The following is a 24,703-nucleotide window of genomic DNA, read 5'->3' as shown; positions in this document are numbered from 1 at the left end:
TGTTTATTTTTGGCTGCATTGGGTCTTCGTTGCTGCACATGGGCTTTCTCTAGTTGCAGCAAGAGGGGGTTACTCTTCGTTGCCATGTGCGGGCTTTTCATCGCAGTGGCTTCTCTTGTTGCAGAGCACGGGCTCTAGGCATGCGGGCTTAAGTAGTTGGTGACACGCAGGCTCAGTAGTTGTGGCACACGGGCTTATTTGCTCCACAGCATATGGGATCTTCCCGGACCAGGGCTCGAACCCGTGTCCCCCTGCATTGGCAGGTGGATTCTTAACCCCTGCACCACCAGGGAAGTCCCTATTAATGTAATTTTATAGTATGTCTTGAAATTAGGAAGTCTGAGTCTTCCAGCTTACTTTCTGTGTGTGTTTGTTTTGGGTATCCTAGCTCCTTTTCTTTCCATGTACATTTTTAGAATCAGCCTATTCTATAAAAAAGCATTCTGGGATTTTGACTGTGGATGCACTGAAGTTATAGTTTTATATGGAGAGAATTGACATCTTAATGTTGTTAAGATGTTAATAAAGTCTTTGATTTTTCTCATTAACGTTTTAAAGCTTTCAGCATAATAATTATGCACATATTTGTGCAAAATGTTATATTTATGTCTAAGTGCTTCATGTTATTTGGTGCTGTTGTAAATGGTAATCTTTTAAAAAATTTCAGTTTCCAATTATGTATATAAATAAATTGATATTTTATATTGACCTTGGATTCTCAACCTTGTTAATAAATTCAATTACCCTAGTAGCTTTTGTAGACTCATTGGGATTTTCTATGTAGACAGTCTTGTCTGCCAGTAGAGACAGTTTCAGTTCATATTTTCCTATTTGTCTTTTATTTAATTTATTTCATTTTCTTGTCTCGTTACACTGGCTAGGACCTTCAGTGTGATGTTAAACAGAACAAGTAAGAGCTGACATCCTTGCCTTGTTTGTCTTCTTAGTGGGGAAGGCATGTAATCTTTTACCATTAAGTAGTTAGCTATAGGTTTTTTTTAAAGTACAGTTCTCATCAGATTGAGGAAGTTTTCTTTAGCTTCTTGTTCACTGAGAGTTTTTTAAAAATCATAAATGAATACTGTATTGTTTTTTGATTGTGGAAATCATAGTTGATTACAGTAGAAAATTGGGAAATAATCCTATAAAGAAAAGAGTTAATCCATTTCCATTAATATGAGATAATTCCTGCTGTATTTTGCTGGCTTTTTTTTTTTTTTTGCGAACATTTAAAAAACAAAATTGTAAATATTGTCTTACAGTTTTTTCTTTTTGCTAGGCTTACACTGAGTGCTTACTGCATCATGAATTTTTGGAAAACTTGATTTGTATGTTCTTGATTTGTAGTTAGGATAGTTGTTTTCCTCAGAATTAATATTAAATCTTTGTGCATAACTCTGATAAAATTTTTTTAATTGATTTTTAAAAAAGTGGTTATTACTCAAAGTGTATGAAATATTTTCAGATTCTTAATATACACTGCCTTTTTGTTTTATTTTATATTCCTAGAATTTGTCCTCCAGACCATGTATTTGTAAAAAATTTTAGAGCAAAATGTGGCAGTCAATATCATTGACTTTTTATGCATCACTTTATGGTAGAATCCTAGAATTTCAGAAACTCAGTTCCTTAGATTTTATCCAGTTTAAATCATTTATTTTATAGGTTTAGCATGTGGAATAAATAAATGGCTTTTCCATCTACATTATTATTTTGCTATCAGTGATCTAGATAGAATTCCTGATGCATTTTGTGTAATGGAAAATACTCATGTTTTTCTTTTGATAAGGATTGTAGAAATCTTTGTGTCCAGCATCATGCAGAAACCCTTTATGTATGTTGTTTTATTGAATTCCAACCAGAACCTTTTGAGGTAGGTAGTATTTTTCCCATTTCATAGATGAGGAAACTGAGTCTCAGATAAGTGAACAAAGTTATTTATGGTTGTATTAACAGTGTGATAGAGCTGGAGTTTGATCACAAGTCTTCTTGAATCTGCTTTTATTTGTAAGCTATAATGCCATTATAGAGTTCACGTAAGCATTTTGTATGTAGTCTGCTTACTCTGGATCTGTCTTCTAATTTTAATTCTTAGAATAAACTCATTAAGCAATTTAATAAATCAACATGAGACAGTATCAGTTAATTCTAAAATTTTACCCAAATTTCTGTCCTTTTATATTGTCTAATTTTAAATTATTTTAGATATTTCTTGACCTGTATCCTCTTCCCTTCCCTGTCAAATCCCCAGTAAGTGGTACAAAGACTGTTGTTAGCTATATGCTGTAGAGTTTTACTTAAAGAATTAGAGACACATTTATTGTCACTAGCAGAGAATACAATAATTTTTAAATTTTGAAATTAGAAGACTTTTAAAAAATTACAGGTTTAATAGATGAAGATCAGAAATAACGTTAGCTACTTTAAAATGCAGCATGTTATAATTCTAGTAAACCTTTTTACCTTAGAAGAGTATGAACATTCTGGTATTTATGTAATGCAGTTGAACACATATATAGATTAACTGTATCAGTGAAATAAGCGCTATTTTGTAAAGTGTGGAATCACTTTTTCCTGGTATTCAGAGAAGACTGACCTTCTTCTCCCTTTGCCAGCCTTGCTAACATAGACCATGTGCATCTCCTACCAAAAGTAGGCATAGATAACGAAGAGGCCAGCCAAATTGCCTTTTATTTTGTGTTCCATCTTGTGGTGAAAGAGGGTCTACATGATCATTTCAAGATGCTTTACTTTTGTATTATAAGAATTCAGAACATCTGCAACTGTAGTAAAGACAGTGCTGCAGTATTATGCAAGATGCATTCATCTATAAGTATGCTTCACTGTTAGGGGCTTATATGAATATTACTAAAAAACTACATTTTGGATGAATGAAAATCAGATTTTTGACTGACTTACAGACTTTTATAAAATGGATGCTCCAAACCTTGGGTTGTTATAGTATACCATTCTGCATATTGATTATGAAATATTCAGTTATCCTTGATACAATACTGGTGTGCAATATTTTACTTGTGTCTTTGAATCTAAAGCATGTCGTGTAGTCAGTGCCTAGTTGGATCATGCTTTTTATTCATTCTGCAAATTTCTGCCTTTTGATTAGAGTGTTTAACCCCTGTGTATTTAATATAATTGCTGATACTTGTTGAGTTTCTTGGATGTGTAGGTTAATGCTTTTCATCAAATTTGTGAAAATTTCTAGCATTCTTTCTTTTATTTATTTATTTTTAAATTTGTTTATTCCTTTTGGCTGCATTGGGTCTTTGTTGCTGTGCGTGGGCTTTCTCTAGTTGTGGTGAACAGGGGCTACTCTTCATTGTGGTGCGTGGGCTTCTCATTGTGGTGACTTCTCTTGTTGGGGAGCATGGGCTCTAGGAGCGTGGGCTTCAATAGTTGTGGCACGTGGGCTCAGTAGTTGTGACTTGCGGGCTCTAGAGCACAGGCTCAGTAGTTGTGGCACACAGGCTTAGTTGCTCCACGGCATGTGGGATCTTCCCAGACCAGGGCTTGAACCTGTGTCCCCTGCATTGGCAGGTGGATTCTTAACCACTGTGCCACCAGGGAAGCCCCTCTAGCATTATTTCTTGAAGTAGTTATTCTGCCCCTTTTTTTCTCTCCTCTTTTTCTGGAACTCTCATTATGCTTATGCAGATGTTGGTATTCCTGACAGTTATCCACAGGTTTTGATACTTTGTTTATTTTTGTTTATCTTTTTTCTTTCTGTTCCTCAAACTGGATAATCTCAATTGACCTATCTTCAGATTCTCTGATTCTTTCTTCTGTCAGCTCAGAATTTGCTGTTGAGGCCTTCTAGTGAATTTTTAATTTCAGTCAGTGTACTTTTCAACTCCAGATTTTATATATTTTATTTTTATAATTCCTATCTTTTCATTAGTACTCTATATTTTATGAGACTGTTATTATACTTTAGTTATTTAGGCATAGTTTTCTTTAGTGATTTGAGACTATATGTTTGAACATATTTAAAGTAGTTGATTTTAACGTCTTTGTCTAAGTCTAATGTCTGAGTTTCCTCACGAGCAGATTTTTATTGACTGCCTTTTTTCCCCTCTGTGTGTGGGCTATACTTTCTTGTTTCTTTGCACGTCTCATAATTTCTGTTGAAAACTAGATATTTGTAAATATATGTGTATATATATATTTTTAATATATTTTATATGTAACATGGCAACTCTGGAAATCAGAAATTCCTCTCCTCCCCAGGGTGTTTTATTGTTGCTGTTTTTGTTGCTATTTTTGCTGTCTTGTTTAGTGACTTGGTGAACTCTTTATGTAAACTCTGTATTCTTTGTCTTGTGTGGCCACTTGGAATTATTAGCTGTTATATTATGCCAGTTCATCTCATATAATTGGGTCAGTTTACATAGAGGAAATCTTTAGGGCTTGTGAATTATGATTAAAAAGTTCATTGATTATCAAAATGATTACAAAAAGTAAGAAAACATTTATTGACTGCTTACCATGTGCTATGCCTGAACACATTACTTGGTTAATGGGATTATCAGACAACCAGAAGCCCAGGTTTTTTGTTTTTTGTTTTTTTTAATTTGGTGAAAATCTCTAGACTTGTACTTGTGGGGTTTTAATGCCTTAGTAATCAAAGGTAGCTGGACTTATTTTTTTCCCTAGCATTTAACTTGCTGGCTTAGCATCTTGTCATCTTGTACTACCTGAGAATCATAATTGAGAATATTATTTTCAGTGCTGTAGAAGAGATTGGGATGATTCAAACAGTTGATAAGAACATGGGGTTAAAATGTAGAAATACTTACACACAACTAATGGAACTTAAGTAAATAAGATTTACTGTGTCAGTGCCATCACCTAATAGCTAGCATTTTTTGGATTTGGTTATATATTTACTCAGTAGAGAAATAGTGTCAGTTGACATTTCTGTAGGATCCTGGCACTATGGCATATAAAAAAGTTGGGAGTGCTTGGATTGCCTTGTGGGAAAACTTTAGATTTTTAGCTAATGGCTTAGTTAATCTTCATAATAGTGCAGAGGAAAAGTCTTTCAAATATTGCTCAGAAGTGGTCAGATTTGTCAGGAATGTACCCAATAATAGAGGGAGAGGAGAACTTTGTGTGCTTCAGATACGCTTTTTTCTTTTTTTTCCCCCACATGCACATTTAACTATGTTTTGGAAGAATTAGAGTCTATATACGTTAGAAATCTTTTACAGATAAAATTGGTAGTCAATTACTTATTATGTATGGAAGTGAAAAAAAATAAATTACAAGTTAGGATCAGATGAAAAAAATGATCCTGCTGAGGATACTGGTACTTTACTTCAGGAAGAAATGAAAATTAGTGGTTAGGACAGTTTTATATTATCTTAGAAAAATGTGAGCAAGCAAGTCCTTTATGTGTTTCTCTGGTAAACAAGTCTGTTTCCTGTTAAAGGGCACTATTAGCAGGTGAAGACCTTTGATAGGTGCATAAACAAGGATTTAATAACTGTCAAACTAAGTTAATGAAAGTAAAATAATGGACAACTGAACCATGGTGCGAAGCAAAATTCAATTCAATAGAAATCTATATTTCAGGTTCCTATGCTAGGCACTGGAGGATACAGAAATAAATGTCACTTGGTTTTCAGGGACCTCACAGCCAAGAAGGTGAGAGCTGTATAAACTGATACATCATAGGGAGAGCACTGATTGGGAAGGGATGGGATCCTGAAAGTTAGGAGTGTGTGGGAAGAGATGAAGCTAGAGACATCGAGCCCCTGAATTTTGATGAGTATTTTTTGCCAGTGGGAGCATCCTTCCCACCCTCAGTGGCAGTGGTCTCTCTACCCACAGTGGTAGCTACTTCCTCACTGCCAGTGGGAGTAGCCTCTCCACCCCTGTCTGAGATCTGAGGGGATTAATTCTACATTAGTGGCAGCCCCTGAGGTAGTTGCCAGGCAAGACAATGCTGATCTGCTCAGGACCTGCCCCCAACACTCTTCTTTGCTTCTAGATCTATGACTAGACTGAAATCCCAGCAGGCTTCTAAAGGTGAGGTATAAAGTGTGACTCATGGGGAAATCTACTGTACTCCAAAAGAACTACTTGAGCTTTCTAATTTATACCGACAAATCCAGGGAACATGTGTGGGAATGGATACTAAAGGTGCAGCATAATCATGAAAAGAACATAAAGTTGGACCAGCCAGAATTTATTGATATGGGCTCACTAAGCAGAGATTCTGCATTTAGTGTAGTTGTTTGGCTGAAATATGGACCAAAAGGTGGCGCACAGTGAGTGAGCTGGAAATGCTGGGCCTACCTGTCTTGGTTTACTGTAGAGGAAGGGAGTCAAAGGCTTAGGGAGATGGGAATGTTAGAGTGGATTCGTCATTTAGGAAGTGCTCACCCAAACTGGGAGGGTCCAGAAGACATAGCTTTCACCAATATTATGAGAGATAAATCGTGAGGGGAGCCCTGGCATCCTTGAAGAACTCTGTGATTGCTTCAGTAGGCATGCAGTCGCTGAACTGGGAAACCTAAATGCAATGGGAGTAAATGAATTCCAGGGTGGCAGGGGCCGAGTAATGACATCCATCTGTCAAAGGCAAGGTGAGCGTGGTTTGGGCAGCAGAGTCAAAGCGGCAATTAGAATAGTCTGATTTAGGCAGAACAGTGGTGTTGGCTAGTTGATCATGGTGTCCCTAGAAGTGAAATAGATAGGAAGCCTACTAAATTCTTACTTGATCTGTATAAGCAGAAAAGTTCTAGGTCAAGTGAACAGAAGTCTAGCCTGAATCAGAAAAAACAGAGAGTCATGGCCCATCCATCAATTCTGAGACTTGAATTTTTACAGACCTAGAACCCCTTGAATGAAGAGGAGGCAGGGTTCCCTTGAGGAAGGACCCTGGTACATTGTCAAAATTTATTGTCAATCTTTCTGTCAGCCCTTCCTAAAGGGTTCTATGGCCTTTCATCATGGTAATTGTGCATTGGGGAAAAGGAAATAATCACATCTTTCAAGGACTGCTGGATACTGGCTCTGAATTGACGCTAGTTCCATGAGACCCAGGTTGTCCCTTTGGTCCATCGTCAGAATAGGGGCTTATGGAGGTCAGGTAATCAATGAAGTTTTAGCTCAGGTCTGTCTCACAGTGGGCCCAGTGGGTCCTCCAATCCATCCTGTAGTTATATCTCCAGTTCCAGAATGCATAATTGGAATAGATACAGTCAGCAGCTATCACAGTCCCCACATTGGTTATCTGACCAGTGGAGTGAAGGTGATTATGGTGAGAAAGGTCAAATGGGAGCCACTAGAATTGCTTCAACCTAAGAAAAGAGTAAACCAAAAGCAATACCTCATATCTAAGGGGATTACAGATATTAGTGTCACCATCAAGAACATGAAACATGCAGGGTTGGTGATTCCCACCATTTCTGCATTCATCTGATCTGTTTGGCCTGTGCAGAAGACAGATGGATCTTGGAGAATGACAGTGGATTATCGTAAGCTTAACCAGGTGGTGATTCCAATTGCAGCTGCTGTACCATATATAGTTTTATTGCTTGAGTAGATTAACACATCCCCTGATGACTTGTATGCAGCTATTGGTCTGGCGGATGCTTTTGTCTCCATCTCTGTCAGCAAGGTCCAACTGAAATAGTTTGCTTTCAGCTGGCAAGGCCAGCAGTACACCTTCACTGTCCTACGTCAGGGGTAGGGCTCTCCAACCCTACATCGTAATTTAGTTTGTGTGAAAGTTTCTCTTTCACAAGATATCATCACACTGGTCCATTAAATTGAGGACATTTTGTTGATTGGACCTAGTGAGCAAGAAGCAGCAACTTCTCTAGACTTAGTAGTAAGACATTTTAGTGTCAGAGAGTAGGAAACAAATCTGATAAAAGTTAAAGGGCCTTCTACCTCAGTGAAATTTCTGGGGGTCTAGCGGTATGAGGTATCTTGAGATATCCCTTCTAAGGTTAAGACAAGGATAAGTTGTTGCATCTGGGCCTTCCTGCAACCAAGAAAGAGGCACAGCATCTAGTGGGTCTCTTTGGATTTTAGAGACAACATATTCCTCATTTGGGGTGTGTTACTCTGGCACATTTACCGAGTGACTCAAAAAGCTGCTAGTTTTGAGTGGGACCCAGAATAAGAGAAGACTCTGCCACAGGTCCAGGCTGCTGTGCAAGCTGCTCTGTCACTTGGGCCATATGTTCCAACAGATCTAGCGGTCCTTGAAGTGTCAGTGGCAGATAGGGATGCTGTTTGGAGCTTTTGGCAGGTTCCTTTAGGAGAATCAGAGTGTAGGCCCTTAGGATTTTGGACCAAAGCCCTGCCATCCTCTGTGGATAACTGTGCCTCTTGAGAAGCAGCTGTTGGCCTACACTTGGGCCTTAGAGACTGATTGCATAACCACGGGCCACCAAGTTACCAGGTGACCTTAGCTGCCCATCATGAAGTCAGTGTTATCTGACCACCAAACCATAAAGTTGGGCATGTGACACAGCAGCACTCCATCATCAAGTGGAAGCAGTATATATCTGATCAGGCCTGAGCAGGCCCTGGAGGCACAGATAAGTTGAAGAAGTGGCCCAAATGCCCATGGGCCCTACTCTGCTACAGTGTCTCCTTTTTCCAGATTGCACCTGTGGCCTCATGGGAAGTTTGCTAATATCAGTTCACAGAAGAGAAGACTCAGGCCTGTTATATAGATGGTTTTGTATGATATGCAGGCAGCACCGGAAAGTGAATGGCTGCAGCCCTACAGCCCCTTTCTGGGACATCCTTGAAGGATAGTGGTGAAGGGAAATCCTCCCAGTGGGCAGAACTTCAGGCAGTGCACCTGGTTGTTCACTTTGCTTGGAAGGTCAAATGGCCAGACATACAACTGTATACTGATTCATGGCTTATGACCAATGGTTTGGCTGGATGGTTAGGGACTTGGGAGAAACATGATTGGAAAATTGGTGACAAGGAAGTTTGGGGAAAAGGTGTGGCTAGACCTCTTTGAATGGGCAAAAAATGTGAAGATACTTGTGTACCATGTGAATGCTCACTGAAGAGTGATCTCAGCAGAGAAAGATTTTAATAATCAAGTGGATAGGATGACTCACTCATTCTGTGGATACCAGTCAGCCTCTTTCCCCTGTCACCCCTGTCATTGCCTCGTGGGCTCATAAGCAAAGTGGCCATGCTGTCAGCGATGGAGGTTACACATAGGCTAAGCAACAGACTTCCACTCATCAAGGCCAGCCTGGCTATGGCCACTGCTGAGTGCCCAATCTGTCATCAGCAGAGACTGACACTGAATCCTTGATATGGCACCATTCTTTGGGGTGATTAGCCAGCTAAGTGGAGGCAGGTTGCTTATACTAAACTGCTCCCATAATTGAAGTGGCAGCAATTTATTCTTACTGCAGTAGATGTTTACTTTGGATATGGACTTGCCTTCCCTACGTGCAGTGCTTCTGCCAAAACTGTCATCTCTGGACTTATAGACTGCCTCATTCACCACATAGTATTCCACATAGCATTTCTTCTGATCAAGGAACTCACTTCACAGCAAGAGAAGTGCAGGAGTGGGCCCATGTTCATGGAATTCATTGGTCTTATCTTGTTTCCCACCATCCTGAAGCAGCTGGCTTGACAGAATGGTGGAATGGTCTTTTGAAGACTAAGTTATGGTGCCAGCAAGGTGTCAGTATCTTGCAGGACTGGTGCAAGGTTCTCCACAAGGTTGTATATACTTTGAATTAGCATACAGTATATGGTGCTGTTTCTTCTCTAGCCAGGGTCACAGGTCCAAGAATCAAGGGGTGGTAATGGGAGTGGCACCATTCTCTATTACCCCTAGTGAGCCACTGGCAAAATTTTGGTTCCTGTTTCTGTGACTTTATGCTCTGCTGGCCTATAGGTCTTAGTTCCAAAGGGAGGAATGCTTCCACAAGAAGACACAATGATTCCATTGAATTGGAAATTAAGACTACTGCCCAGCCACTTTGGACTCCTCATGCCTCTGAATCAACAGGCAAAGAAGGGGGTTGCTGTACTGGCTGGGGTGACTGATCCTGACTACCAAGGGGATATTGGACTACTGTTCCACAGTGGAGGTAAGGAAGAGTGTGTCTGAAATATAGGAGATTTTTTTAGGGCATCTCAATATTATCATGCCCTGTAATTAAAGTCAATGGAAAACTAAAACAACCCAATTGAGGGAGGACTACTGATGGCCCAGACCCCTCAGGAATGAGGGTTTGGATCACTCCACCAGGTAAAGAACCATGACCAGCTGAAGTGCTTGCTGAAGACAAAAGGAATACAGAATGGGTAATGGAAGAAGGCAGTTATAAATACCAGCTACAACCATTTGACCAGATACAGAAATGAGGACTGTAATAGTCATGAGTATTTCTTCCTTATTTTGCTATGAATATGTGTGTGTGTGTGTGTGCACGCGCGTGTGTGTATGGCAATATATATGTAAACTATCTTTGCTTTTTTTCCTCTCTTAACTACTTATCATGTAACATAAAATGCATTAGGTGTATATCATAGTATTTTAAGTATTATTAATTTTACAGCATAGTATTTAAATTTTGGGATATCAAGGAGAAGAGTAAATATCACTCAAGGACTTTACCTCCTCTTCTGGAGAAGAGGTTAGTGTGTTTCCAGTTGTACACAGGATAGCTATATCACATTTTATGACCTTGGTATAAAAGAATTAAGTCCTTATTTGGAGATTTAGTATGGTTTAAGAGATGAGTATGGGTGCCAAGTTGACAAGGGGTAGACTTGTGATGGTTAATTTTAGGACCATGGGTTGCCCAGATAGTTGATCAAACTTTATTCTGAATGTGTTTGTGAGATTAGCATTCGAATTACTAGACAGAGTAAAGCAGATTGCCCTCATCCAATCATTTGAAGACCTGAATAGAACAAAAAGCTGAGTAAGAGGGAACTTCTGCCTGATTGCTTGACTGGGACATTGGTCTTCTCCTGCACTTGGACTGGGACTTTTTGGATGCAGACTGGAACCGCACCATGCGTTCTTCTGGGTTTCCAGCTTGCCAACTGCAGATCTTGGGACTTCTTAGCCTCCATAATCTTACAAGCCAGTTCCTATTAATCTAGTTCCCTCCCTCTCTCTCTCTCTCTCTCTGTCTCTTTATATGTATATACGTGTGTATATATGTATGTACGTATATATGTACATATATAAAAAGTATATATAAAATATAAAATTATTAAAATTATATACTGTTATAAAAATAATAGTTACAAAGCTAATCAAAACAGTACGGTACTGGCACAAAAACAGAAACATAGATCAGTGGGACAGGTTAGAAAGCCCAGAAATAAACCCACGCACCTGTGGTCAATTAATCTACAACAAAGGAGGCAAGAATATACAAGAAAAGACAGTCTCTTCATTAAGTGGTGCTGGGAAAACTGGACAACTGCATGTAAAAGAATGAAATTAGAACATTCTTTAACACCATATACAAAAATAAACTCAAAATGGATTAAAGACCTAAATGTAAGGCTGGATACTATAAAACAGAGGAAAACGTAGGCAGAACACTCTTTGACATAAATCGCAGTAGTATCTTTTTGGATCCACCTCCAAAAAGTAATGAAAATAAAAACAAAAATAAACAAATGGAACCTAATTAAACTCAAAAGCTTTTGTACAGCAAAGAAAACCGTAAGCAAAACGAAAAGACAACCCACATAATGGGAGAAAATATTGCAAATGATGCGACTGACAAGGGATTAATCTCCAAAATACACAAACAGATCATGAAGCTTAATATCAAAAAAAAAACCCAATCAAAAAATGGGCAGAAGACCTAATAGACATTTCTCCAAAGAAGATATACAAATGGCCAAAAAGCACATGGAAAGATGCTCAACATTGCTAATTATTAGAGAAATTCAAATCAAAACTACAATGAGGTATCACCTCACATGGGTCAGAATGGCCATCATCAAAAAGTCTACAAACAGTAAATGCTGGAGAGGGTGTGGAGGAAAGGGAACCCTCCTACACTGTTGGTGGTAATGTAAATTGTACAACCACTGTGGAGAATAGTATGGAGGTTCCTTAAAAAGCTAAAAATAGAACTACCATATGATCCAGCAATCCCACTCCTGGACATATATCCAGAGGAAACCATAATTTGAAAAGGTACATGCACCCCAGTGCTCGTTGCAGCACTATTTACAATTGCCAAGACATGGAAGCAGCCTAAATAAATGTCCATCAACAGAGGAATGGATAAAGAAAATGTGGTACATATATGCGATGTGATATTATTCAGCCATAAAAAAAGAATGAAATAATGCCATTTGCAGCAATATGGATGGCCTAGAGATTATCATACTAAGTGAAGTAAGTCAGACAGAGAAAGACAAATATCATATGATATCACATATGAGGAATCTAAAAAAAAAATGATACAAGTGAACTTATTTACAAAACAGAAACTGACTCACAGACTTCGAAAACAAACTTATGGTTACCAAAGGGGAAAGGTGGGGGGAGGGATAAATTAGGAGTTTGGGATTAACATATACACACTACTATATATAAAATAGATAATCAACAAGGACCTACTGTATAGCACAGGGAACTCTGCTCAATATTCTGTAATAACCTATATGGGAAAAGAATCCAAAAAAGAATGGATATATGTATATGTATAACTGAATCACTTTGCTGTACACCTGAGACTAGCACAACATTGTAAATCAACTATACTCCAATTTATAATAACAAATTAAATGTATCTAAATATTAAAAATAAATGTATCTAAATATTAAAAATAAAATATATTATAAAAGTAATAATTATATATATATAATTATTATTTTTTGTACAGCTGATCCTTGAAAAATATTGGGGTTGGGTGCTGAACCTTGCGTAGTCTATTATCTGACTATAGTTTTCTAGTTGGCCTGCTGTATCTGTGGTTCTGCATCCGTGGCTTCTACCAACCATAAATCATGTAGTATTGCAGTAAGTATTTATTTGAAAAAAAATTTGCATATAAGCGGACCCATGCAGTTCAAACCCGTGTTGTTCAGGGGTCAACTGCGTTTATCTGGAGGACCCTGACTAATACACTCACCATAGAAATAAAAAATTAATTGACTATTTCCTCTTCCAGTGCAACAAACAAGGGTGTCTTTGGCAAGGTGGAATGTAAAATATGGAGCCAATAAAAATTTTTAAAGAATACATGGTCATCTTACCACTGTATGAAGAAGAGTGGCCTTGCAGTTTGCTTCATAAATTGCTTTCATTCTTTACAGTATTCCAAATCTCACATGATAAAGAAATGACTATGAGATACTGAGTTCTAGTATAAGGATAATTTATAGTAAAACTCTTAGAAATCATGGCTAAGATCCCAGAATTAATTAGTCTCAGACACAGTCAAACAGTGTACCTGTATCACCAAGTATATTGACATTTAACAACAGTCTATAATGATCATTGACAGGTATATACTTTTGACTTAAATGTATTTGGTAAAACTCAGTTACTATTATTGCTATTGTTCTTTGACCTTTTATTTTTACCACAGTTTCAGATTATGGAAAATAGTCATTATGCTAAGAAGTTAATCACGTATGCTGGAGAGAGATTTAATGAATATAGTAAAATGGAATCATCTATTTACTTAAATAAAAAAGAGAGGGAAAAAAATCTGTGAACAGCAGTACCCAGTACTTAGTTTGTTTTCATTTTTTAAAAAGTAAAGTAAACTGAAGGAGCAATCATAAAGTCTACAGGATTTCCCGTTTTGTAAAAAGTTCTTAGGGAAAAAGAATGATTGTTTGGATACTTCCAGCATTTAAAGCTGGTTAATTACCACACATTCTTTCCATTGTGATTGTGTAGCAGTGCTGAGGTCCAGAATCATGCAAAAAAAAATTTTTGTTTAAAAAATCGACTCTCAGTAGACTTGTTTCTCCGTGTCTATGATGTTGGATTACATAGCAAGCGTTTGTTGGTTCTCAGGCTTGGAAAATGTGTAGTGGTTTTCTAAGCAAATCTTCATTCCTCTGCAATTCAGTTACTTTAACGTGGTGTCAATAATTAAAAGAAAATATATATTCTGCCTCAAAAATATCACAGAACTAGATATTCTAATCAAGACAGGTGTACATCTTTTTGGGAGCTTATATGTAATGAATTGTGGACGTTGCCAATTTTCAAGGAAGAAGGAAACCATAACAGTTGAATAAAACACCACTAATTGGTTGTATATGTGGAGAAGTTGGGGCATACGTTTCTGTGTGGGAACTGTAGCATTCTTTCATGTAGTTATCTGTTCTTACCCATTCTTAAAAGAACATAATGAGCAATTGTTCAGAGCAATGTTATTATAATTATAATAAACAGAAAATGCTGTTCATCTATGAAATTGAAACTGAAATATGTTGATGACTTTCAGTGTATATGTGTGTGTTGAGAGAGAAAGTCATTGTGAGGCATATAAATAGAATGTTGCTTTTACTTTATGATATTCTTTGTTTTGACCTTTTAGAATATCATGAAGCTATCAGGGAATATCGTAAACATCAGGGAATCAGTCGTAATGATGGTGAAGGAACCAACGCTTAGGAGAATTACTCCTTTGTTCACATCACTACCATTGCTTTCATGTTACCCATAGTGTGTAAACCTTTTTCTCATAAGAAAATTATGGCCCAGAATAAGCCCTTAACATATTATCAGGTAACATATTATCAGGGAATATGCAAAAATGAACTAGATGGTTGTGTTGTGGTACTGACAGCAGAGATGCTAGCACAGAATAGGACACATAGTTGAATATATATGTATATTAACACATATGTCCATATGTATATGTTTCACATTAAATTGCTTGGGAATATTGAAATCCTTCAATTCATTGTATTCTTTAAATATTATAGTAGTAGTTTACACATAATCAATTTTGTGCATACTTGAGTTGTGTGTAGCTCTTGGAGAATTTTTAGGAAAATTTCGGAAATAGCAATTTTGAACTGACTGCTTAATCTTATATTAATAGTTGTAGGCATGCTTTGGATTTTTTCTCGTTTTATTTGAGAAGTTGAAGTCAGTAAAGTCAATCAAAAATAATAAGTGTTTATTAATGAACTATTGTTCTGTGTAAGAAAAAAATTGCAAACTTCAGAATGGCTGTAAGAGGCAGAAGATGAGACTGGAAATGTAAATTTGAGCCAGATCATTAAGGGACTCTAGGATCTCTAGGGATAGATTACCAACAGCAGAGTGGGGAAAAGTGTAAGCAAGGGCATGATGAAGTCAACCCTGGGCAGGCTGGGATAATGCTTTTACTTGTTGATTGCTTGGGAAAAAAATCAAAACCGTATGTAATCATTTTGTTATTTAACAATCTGAAAAAATAAAGCTTTTCTGGGGACAAAGGGTGGTGGTATGACTGAAAGTTTAAAAGTAAGACAAACCGACAGAAAGCTGATTATAATTTGGGTATGCCTGGTAACTTCTCCAGTCTCAGGCAGCCTAGCTTACTGCAGAGAGCTTTAAAAAGCCTGATGTAGATAACATCCCATATTTCACTTAACATCTAAGGCTGTCTTCCTGTTTTCCTAATACATCTGTCCCCTCCCACTCCAGTCTCCTTGATTTTCCAGTTTGGTGACTCCATGATCTGTTCTCACTTCCTCCATCCTATGTTTGATCTTTTGGATACCCTATTTCAAGCATACCTACGTTAAACACCCTGAGGCATTTTACATACTGCATGTCTTTTTCCTCTAATTCTCAATCCCTCCCCCCTTTTATTTTGCTAGCAACTGTAGTTCTGCCTAAGAGATAATCTTTCCTCTTGCCTCAATTTCAAGAAATGCTTATTAGCTGGACTGTTTGCCTAATGTGCTCTTTCTACTTCCACCCCTGCTAGAGGAAGGGACTTAGCACTAGTGATAAGCAGTGAGGCTGTGATAAAAGTTTCAAGCAGAATATTCTTTTCCACTATTTATTCTGTATTCTGTGGTGGTTTAAGAAAACAATTTTCTTGAGATATAACATTTATACAGTTAAAACAACCAATAATAAATACAATAATATTAAAATATTAAAAAATAAATAAAAATCACCCATAATTTGATGACTTTTGACAAATATTTACATATGAGAAACTTCTGCCACATTCATGATATAGAACATTTCCATCAGTCTGAAATATTCCCCCGAGTCTCTTTATAGTTGATCCCGTGTTACCACTCTTGGTCCCTGGCAACTACTGATTTGCTTTTGGTTACTAAAGCTTTGCATTTTTAGGAATTTAATATAAAAGGAACATTATAGGTTTTGTGTGTGTGTGTGTGTGTGTGTGTGTGTATGGTAGGCTTCTTTCACTTGATATAATGAAGATTTATCCATGTTGTTGCATATATAAGTAAGTTGTTACTTTTTATTGCTGAGTAGTATTCCACTCTATGGATGTACCACAATTCTTTTATCCATTTACTAGTTGATAGGCATTTTAGTTGTTTCTGTTTTTTTTTTTTACTATTATGAATAAGGCTGCTGTAAACATTCACTGACAGGCTTTTATGTGGACATATGTATTCATTTCTCTTGGATAAATAGCTAGGAGTGGGAATCCTGGGTTATGTAGCAAGTTGTATGTTTAACTTTATACACTAGTGTCAAAATGTTTTTCAAGTGTCTGTAGCATTTTGCGTTCTTACCAGAACTGTATGGAAGCAGGTGCTCCATATCCTGGCCAACACTTGATATTTTATGTCTTTTTAATTTTAGCCACTTTAGTAGATGTGACCAGTACCTGCATTTTGGTTTTAATTTGCATTTTTCTAAAGGCTAATGATGTTAAGCATCTTTTCATGTGCCATTTTTATACATTCTTTTATGAAATGTTTATTCATTCTTTTGTCATTTAAAAAATAGAGTTGTTCATCTTATTTTTTAGTTATAAGGGTTCTGTTTATATTCTGGATATAAGACCTTTACCAGATATGTTTTTTAAATATTTTGTCCCAATCTGTGGCTTACCTTTTTTATTCTTAACAATACATATATTTTAAAAATTTTAAAATTGTCATAAAATATATATAACAAATTTATCATTCTAATCTAACTGTACAGTTCAGTGGCATTAAGTACGTTGATATTGTTGTGCAACTATCACCACTCTCCATCTACAGAACTTTTTCATCATCCTAAACTGAAACTCTGTATCCATAAAACAATAAATCACCATTATCCCCCACCCCCAGTCCTTGGTAACCACTATTCTGCTTTCTCTCTCTAAGAATTTGACTATTTCAGTACCTTATATAAGTGGAATTTGCTCTTTTGTTTTTGGCTTATTTCACTTAACATAGTGTCTTTGGGTTCATCTATGTTGTGGCATGTATTAGAATTTCATTTCTTTTTAAGGCTGAATTATATTTCATTGTATGTACATACCACATGTTTATCTGTTCATCTACAGATGGACATTTGGGTTATTTTCAGTTTTTGGCTATTGTGAATAATGCTGCTATGAATATGAGTGTATGATTATCTGCTTTCAGATAATCATGAGTGTATGAGTATATGAGTCTCTACTTTCAGTTCTTTTGGGTATATAGCCACAAATGGAACGCTGGATCATATTGTAATTCTATGTTTAATCTTTTGAGGAACCACCATTCTGTTTTCCTAGACTCACTGTATTTTAAAGTCTGTTTCCTTTCCGCCTTGGTTCAGTGAATATGCTTAGTCATTTTAGACAATGAACCACTGGGAAAGAGCTACTAGTACAGGAAGAATAGTAGCCAAAAAATCTGCAGGCTTGCATGCTTTCTCCCTTATTTCTATAAAAGCCATCACTTTCGTTAATGCATTGATCTGAACGTTAGTGTTTCTCTGAAAGTGGTCCAGCAACCACTGGCATCAAAAATAACTTGTTTTACATTCAGATTCCTGAATGTCACCCTGATTCAGACTCTCTGGAAGTGAGAGCACGCAAACATGCTTTTTGAACAGAGGTGTTTAATTTTGATGATCTTTATTTTTTGTTTCTTTTATGGTTTGTAGTTTTTTGTTTTATTTAAGAAATCTTTGCCTAACCTGTGGTCTGAAAGATTCTCTCCAGTGTTTTCCTCTAGAAATTATGTAGTTTTAGATTTTAGTTTTAGGCTTATTATCTGTTTCAAGTTCGTGGTTTTTTTGCATGATACAGTGTAAATGTCAAGGTTCATTATTTTGCATGTTAATATCCACCTAGTCAAAAGACTATTCTTTCCCCATTGTATTATCTTTGGAGTTTTGTGGCATATATGTGTGCCTGTTTCTGGACTCTCTGCTTATCGCACTATCTTGATTTACTTTAGCTTTCTAGTAAGAATCATAATCATGTAGTGTGAGTCTTTCAAATTTGTTCTTCATTTTCAAACTGTATTGGCTGTTTAGGTTCTTTTCATTTTCATGCATATCTTAGGAATAGCTTGACAATTTTTAAAGTAAAGCCTGATGGAATTTTGATTAGGAAAATATTAAATTTATATCTTAATTTGAAGAGAAGTAGCAGCAATATTGAATTGTCTGACTCATGTGTATGTCTTGTACACATTTTGTTAAATTTATCCTTAAGTATTTCAAACTTTTGATGATACTCTAATTGGTATTGTTTATTTTAATTTTCAATTATTAGTTTCTAGAATATAAAATGCAATTGATTTTTTATCTTGACTTTGTGTTATTCAAGTAATATTTTAGTAGATTCCTTAGGATTTCCTATATAGATAAATCATGTTTACTGTGAATGAAGATAGGTTTACATCTTTTCCAGTCTATATATTTTTAATTTCAGTTTCTTGTCTTATTACACTAGCTAGGACCTCTGGTGAGATCACACATCTCTGAGCTCTTCAGGATCTTAAGGTAAAGGTATTGAGTCTTTGACCTTTAAATATGTTAGCTGTGAGTTTCTTTTTGTTTTTGTAAATAGCCTTCATCAAGTTGAAGACATCTTCTTCTTTGTATACTGAATGGGCTTTGAGTTTTGTCACATTGTTTTTCTACATTTATTGAGATGATATATGGTTTTTCTTTAGGGTGAATTAAGTTTGTTTATTTTTGGGTATTCAACCAAACTTGCATTCCTGAGATAAACCTTATTTTTCATGATATATTATCTTCATATATTGGTGGATTTGAGTTGTTAAAACTTTTTTAAGGTTTTTTTTTTTTTTTTCATCTATATTGATATGGGATGTTATTTCATATTTTACTCTCTGGTCTTTGGTTTTGGTATCAAAGCAATACCAAATACAAGTTTACTTCTCTATTTTCTTAAAGAGTTCATAAAAAATTTCTATTTCTTTTTTGAATCTCATAGAATTCTCCAGTAAAGCCTTCTATGCCTAAAGGTTTCATTGTAGGTTTTTAACTATGAAATCAACTTCTTTAATAGATCTGGGTGTAGTCAGTTTGTTTATTTTTCTGGAGTGACTTTTGGAAGTTTTTCATATTTCAAGAAATTTTTCCATTTCATGTAAATATTTGAAATTATTGGCAAAAAATTTTTTATAATGTTCCCTTATTATTTTAATACCTGTATGTTTCTAGAAATGTCCTAATATTGAAAAATTCTTCCATTCCTGATATTGGTAATTTGTGTCATTTCTTTGTTTTTGTTATCAATTTCATTGATATTTGGGAAGAATCATCTTTTGTTTTCTGTAATTTTGTCTGTTTTTGTATTTTCTATTTTATTAATTACTGTTCTTTGTTACTTTCTTTTTTGTGCTTTCTTTGAGTTTAATATGCTCTACATTTTTAGGTTTCTTAAGGAGATTGATCAGTTATTTGACTCCTTTCTTGTTTTCTAAATATAAGTATATAATGTTTATAAACTTCCCTCAAAGCACTGTTGTAGCTGCATCCCCAAAATTTAGATATGTAGTATTTTCAGTTATATTCACCTCAAAATATTTCTCAGTTTCTCTTGTGATATATAATGGGTTATTTAGAATTGTGTTGTTTAATTATCAGGTATTTGGGGGAATTTCCAGATTTCTTTCTTACATTGCTTTTTAATATGTTTCTTCTGTGCTTAGAGAAGATACTTTGTATGATTTCAGTATTTTTAAATCTATTGAGACTTGTTTTATGGCTCAGAATAGCATTTATCTTTAAATGTTTCATGTGCCCTTGAAAAGAATGTCTAATGTTCACCTGTTATGTAGAGTTTTTCAGATGTGTTGGTTAGATCGAAGTGATTGGTAATATTGTTCAATTCATCTACATATCCACTGATTTTCTTTCTACTTATTTCATCAGTTACTTAGAGAAGAGTGTCAAAATCTCTACCTTATGGTTTTTAGTTTATCTGTCATTTCAGTTTTATCACTCATTGCTTCATGTATTTTAAAATCTGTTCTTAGATGCATTTATATTTAGTATTGTTATGTCTGCTTGATGAATTGTCTTCTTTATCATTATGAAATCTCTTTTAATATATTTTTTGTTATGTTTTAGACAATACATTTTAAACTAAACATTTGTAGTACATGGTGTTTGGAATAATAAATCACATTATGAAGGTATCCCCCATTAATTTAAGAAAATTATCCATTCATTCATTCAGCAAATATTTGTGCACATACAATGTACCAGGCCCTGTAAATACGTGAGTGAACCAAACAGACAAAAGAATCTCTGCCTATAGTAATTATTAGTTACTATTTTAAATGTGGTTTAACTTGGGCAAAGTTTCTCCAGTGACCTCTACCAAATTTCTCACTTTGTAAATCTACAATGGGAGAATGTAAATATATTGATACTTTTCTCCAATTTCCAATTTGTATTTTGCAAGCATCTGCTGCTTTTATTTTTTAAAAAAATTTTATTGAAGTATAGTTGATTTACAATATTAGTAACAGGCGTACAACATAGTAATTCAATATTTTTATAGATTATACATCACTCAAAGTTATTACACAATAATGGTTATATTTTCCTGTGCTGTACAAGATATCCTTGTTGCTTATTTATTTTATATATAATAGTTTGTGTCTCCTAATCCCATAACCGTATCTTGCCCCTTCCCCCTCCCCTCTCCCCACTGGTAACCACTAGTTTGTTCTCTGTATCTGTGAGTCTGTTTCTGTTTTGTTATGTACATTTGTTTGTTTTATTTTTCAGATTTCACATATAAGTGATAACCTAGGGTATTTGTCTTTCTTTGTCTGACTTATTTCACTAAGCATAATACCCTCTAGGTTCATCCACATTACTGCAAATGGCAGAATTTCATTTGTTTTTATGGTTGAGTAATATTCCGTTGTGTGTATATATATATATATATAGCATATCTTCTTTATACATTATCTGTTGATGGACACTTAGGTTGCTTCCATATCTTGGCTATTGTAAATAATGTTGCTGTGAACATTGGGGTCTGTGTATATTTTTCAAATTAGTGTTTTCATTTTTTTTGATATATAGCTAGCAGTGGAATTGCTGGATTATATAATAGTTCTATTTTTAGCTTTTTTGAGGAACCTCCATACTGTTTTCTATAGTGACTACACCAGTTTACATTCCCACCAACAGTGTACTAAGGTTCCGTCTTCTCCACATCCTTGCTGACATTTGTTATTTCTAGACTTTTTGATGATAACCATTCTGACAGGTGTGAGGTGCTATCTCTTTGTTGTTTTGATTTGCGTTTCTCTGATGATTAGTGATGTTGAGAGTGTTTATGTACCTGTTGGCCATCTGTGTATCTTCCTTGGAAAAGTGTATATTTGGGTCTTATGCTCATTTTTTGATTGGGTTTTTTTTTTGATATTGTGTTTTATGAGCTGTTTATATATTTTGAATATTAACTCCTTATTAGTTGTATCATTTGCAAATATATTCTTTTGTTAAGTAGATTGTCTTTTTGTCAGTGGTTTCCTTTGCTATGCAAAAGTTGTTAAGTTTAATTCGGTTTCATTTGTTTATTTTTGCTTTTGTTTCTTTTGCCTTAGGAGACAGATCCAAAACAATATTGCTATGATTTATGTCAAAGCATGTTCTGCCTATGTTATCTTCTAGGACTTTTATGGTTTCAGGTCTTACATTTAGGTTTTTAATCCACGTTGAATTTATTTTTGTGTATGGTGTGAAGAAATTTTCTAATTTCATTCTCTTACATGTAGCTGTCCAGTTTTCCCAGCACCACTTGTTGAAGAGTTTGTCTTTTTTGCATTGTATATTCTTGCCTCCTTTGTCATAGATTAATTGACCATGAGTGCGTGGGTTTATTTCTGGGCCCTCTGTTCTTTTGCATTGACCTTTGTGTCTATTTTTATGTCAATACCATGGTGTTTTGATTACTATAGCTTTGTAATATAGACTGAAGTTAGGGAGCATGATACCTCCAGCTTTGTTCTTTCTCAAGATTGCTGTGATAGTTTGGGGTCTTTTGTTGTTCCGTATAAATTTTAGGATTATTTGTTCTAGTTCTGTAAAAAATTTCATGGGTATTTTGATAGGGATTGTATTACATCTCTAAATTGCTTTGGGGATTATGGCCATTTTAGCAATATTAATTTTTCCAGTTTAAGAACACTGGATGTCTTTCTACTTCTTTGTATCATCTTCAGTTTCCTTCATCAGTGTTCTGTAGTTTTCAGAGTATAGGTCTTTCATCTTCTTGGTTAAGTTTATCCTTATGAATTTTATTCTTTTTGATGCAATTTTTTTTTTTTTTTTGCTGCATTGCATGACTTGTGGGATCTAAGTTCCCCGACTAGAGAGTGAACCCAGCCCCTTGCAGTGAAAGCGTGAAGTCCTAACCACTGGACCACCAGAGAATTCCCTGATGTAATTTTGAATGGAATTGTTTTCTTGCTTTCTCTTTCTCATAGTTAATTTTTACTGTATTGAAAGGAAAAATATCTCTGTATATCTTGTATCCTACAACTTTGCTGAATTATTTATTATTTCTAATAGCTTTTTGTTGGAGACTTTAGGGTTTTTTGTACACAGTATTATGTCAACTGCAAAGAGTGACAGTTTTACTTCTTCCCTTCCAATTTACGTTTTATTTCTTTTTCTTGTCAGATTGTTGTGGCTTGGAATTCCAGTACTATGTTAAATACAGGTGGCAAGAGTGGCCATCCTTGTCTTGTTCCCGATCTTAGAGGAAGGTTTTCAGCTTTTTACCTTGGAGTATGATGTTAGGTGTGGGTTTGCCATAAATGACCTTTATTATGTTGAAATATGTTCCCTCTGTACCTGTTTTAAACAGATAATCATTTAAGTTTAAACATATCCTAAAATATCTGCATTTTTTACTCCTCTCTGCTACATTTTGTGTTTTTGATGTGATATTTTACAACTTGATGTTTATCCATTTACTGATTATTATAACTATACTTCAATTTACAGTATTTCTTCTTTTAATCTTCATTCTAGTTTATGTCTTTACTATGTATTTGCCTTTATTAGTGGGATTTTTCCTTTTCTATAGATTCTTACTTCTTGTTATAACCTTTTCTTTTGCACTTAGAGAAGACCCTTTAACATTGGTTTTAGGGTAGGTTTAGTATTGATGAACTCTTTTAGTTTTTGCCTGTATGAGAAGATATTAATTAATTAATTAATTAATTTTAATGTCTCCTTCAATTGTAAATGATAATGTTGCTGGGTAGAGTATCCTAGGTTGCAGGTTTTTCCCTCTCAGCACTTTGAGTTTATCATGCCACTCCCTTCTGGTCTGCAAAGTTTTTGCAGAAAAATCAGCTGATAGCCTAATGGAGTTTCCCTTGTATACGGCTCTTTGGTTGTCTTTTGCTGCCTTTATCTTTATCTGCCTTTATCTATCTTTAACTTTTGCCATTTTAATTATGATATGTCTTGGTGTGAGTCGCTTTGGGTTCAACTTGTTTGGGACCCTTTGTGCTCCCTATATCTGGATATCTGTTTACTTCTTTAGATTTGGTAAGTTTTCAGCCACAGTTTTATCAAATACAATTTTGACCCCCTTCTCTTTCTCTTCTCCTCTGGCAGTCCTATAATGTGAATGTTGGTATGCTTGATGTTGTCCTAGAGATCCCTTACACTGTTCTTATTTCTTAAATTTGTTTTTGTTTTTGCTTTTCTGATTGAGTGATTTCTATTATTCTTTCAGACCACTTATACATTCTTCTTTATCACCTAGTCTGCTGTTAATTCCTTCTAGTATGTTTTTCATTTCAGTTATTGTATTCCTCATTCTGACTGGTTCTTTTCTATAATTTCTATTTAGCTTCTTGTTAAATTTCTCACTGTTTTCATCTATCCTCTTTTCTAATTCAGTTAGCATTCTTGATACTAATGATTTGAACTCTTTATCTGATAAACTGTTTATTTCTGTTTCATTAGTTGCTTTTTCATTTTGTTTCCTCTTTCTCTTTCAATTGAAACAACTTCCTCTGTCTTCTCATTTTGCTTACTTTCTCTGTCTCTATGAAAGTAGGTGAAGCAGTTACCTATTTCTGTCTTGTAGGGGTGTCTTTGTTTGGGAGTTTCCCTGTACAGTCCACATGTGCCCAGTGGCTCCAGTAGGATAGCTGGATCTGACGTGAACACAAGTTACATCTTTTCCCTGGGTTGTGCTGGCAGCTATCACCTTGATAGGAGGTGGTAGGTGCTAGGGCCAGAGCCAGGTGTGG

The 24,703-nt window shown here is 35.5% G+C and overlaps 1 protein-coding gene across 16 annotated transcripts in view; it reads left to right on the top strand.

Annotated features, from left to right (window-relative positions):
• CCDC91 (coiled-coil domain containing 91) overlaps positions 1-24,703 on the top strand; it is a gene marked incomplete at its 5' end in the record, with an annotated part of 407,914 nt that overhangs the window by 3,848 nt on the left and 379,363 nt on the right. For 4 of the 16 annotated variants that reach the window (XM_082419795.1, XM_082419794.1, XM_082419779.1 and 1 more), the window contains one exon: positions 18,889-18,938. The exons of 10 other annotated variants lie outside the window; for them this stretch is intronic. Coding sequence is in view for 2 of the 6 variants with exons in the window: in XM_082419770.1 (XP_082275896.1) it covers positions 9,938-10,112 (175 nt within the window). Of the gene's footprint in view, positions 1-9,916; positions 10,113-18,888; positions 18,939-24,703 lie in introns of those variants that run through there. 2 more of the 16 variants (XM_082419770.1, XM_082419776.1) reach the window with 2 other exon arrangements.

The sequence above is a fragment of the Balaenoptera physalus genome (assembly GCF_965194825.1).
Source record: "Balaenoptera physalus genome assembly, chromosome: 13".
NCBI classification, from domain to species: Eukaryota; Metazoa; Chordata; class Mammalia; order Artiodactyla; family Balaenopteridae; genus Balaenoptera; species Balaenoptera physalus.
This window is presented reverse-complemented; position numbering and strand designations above follow the sequence as displayed.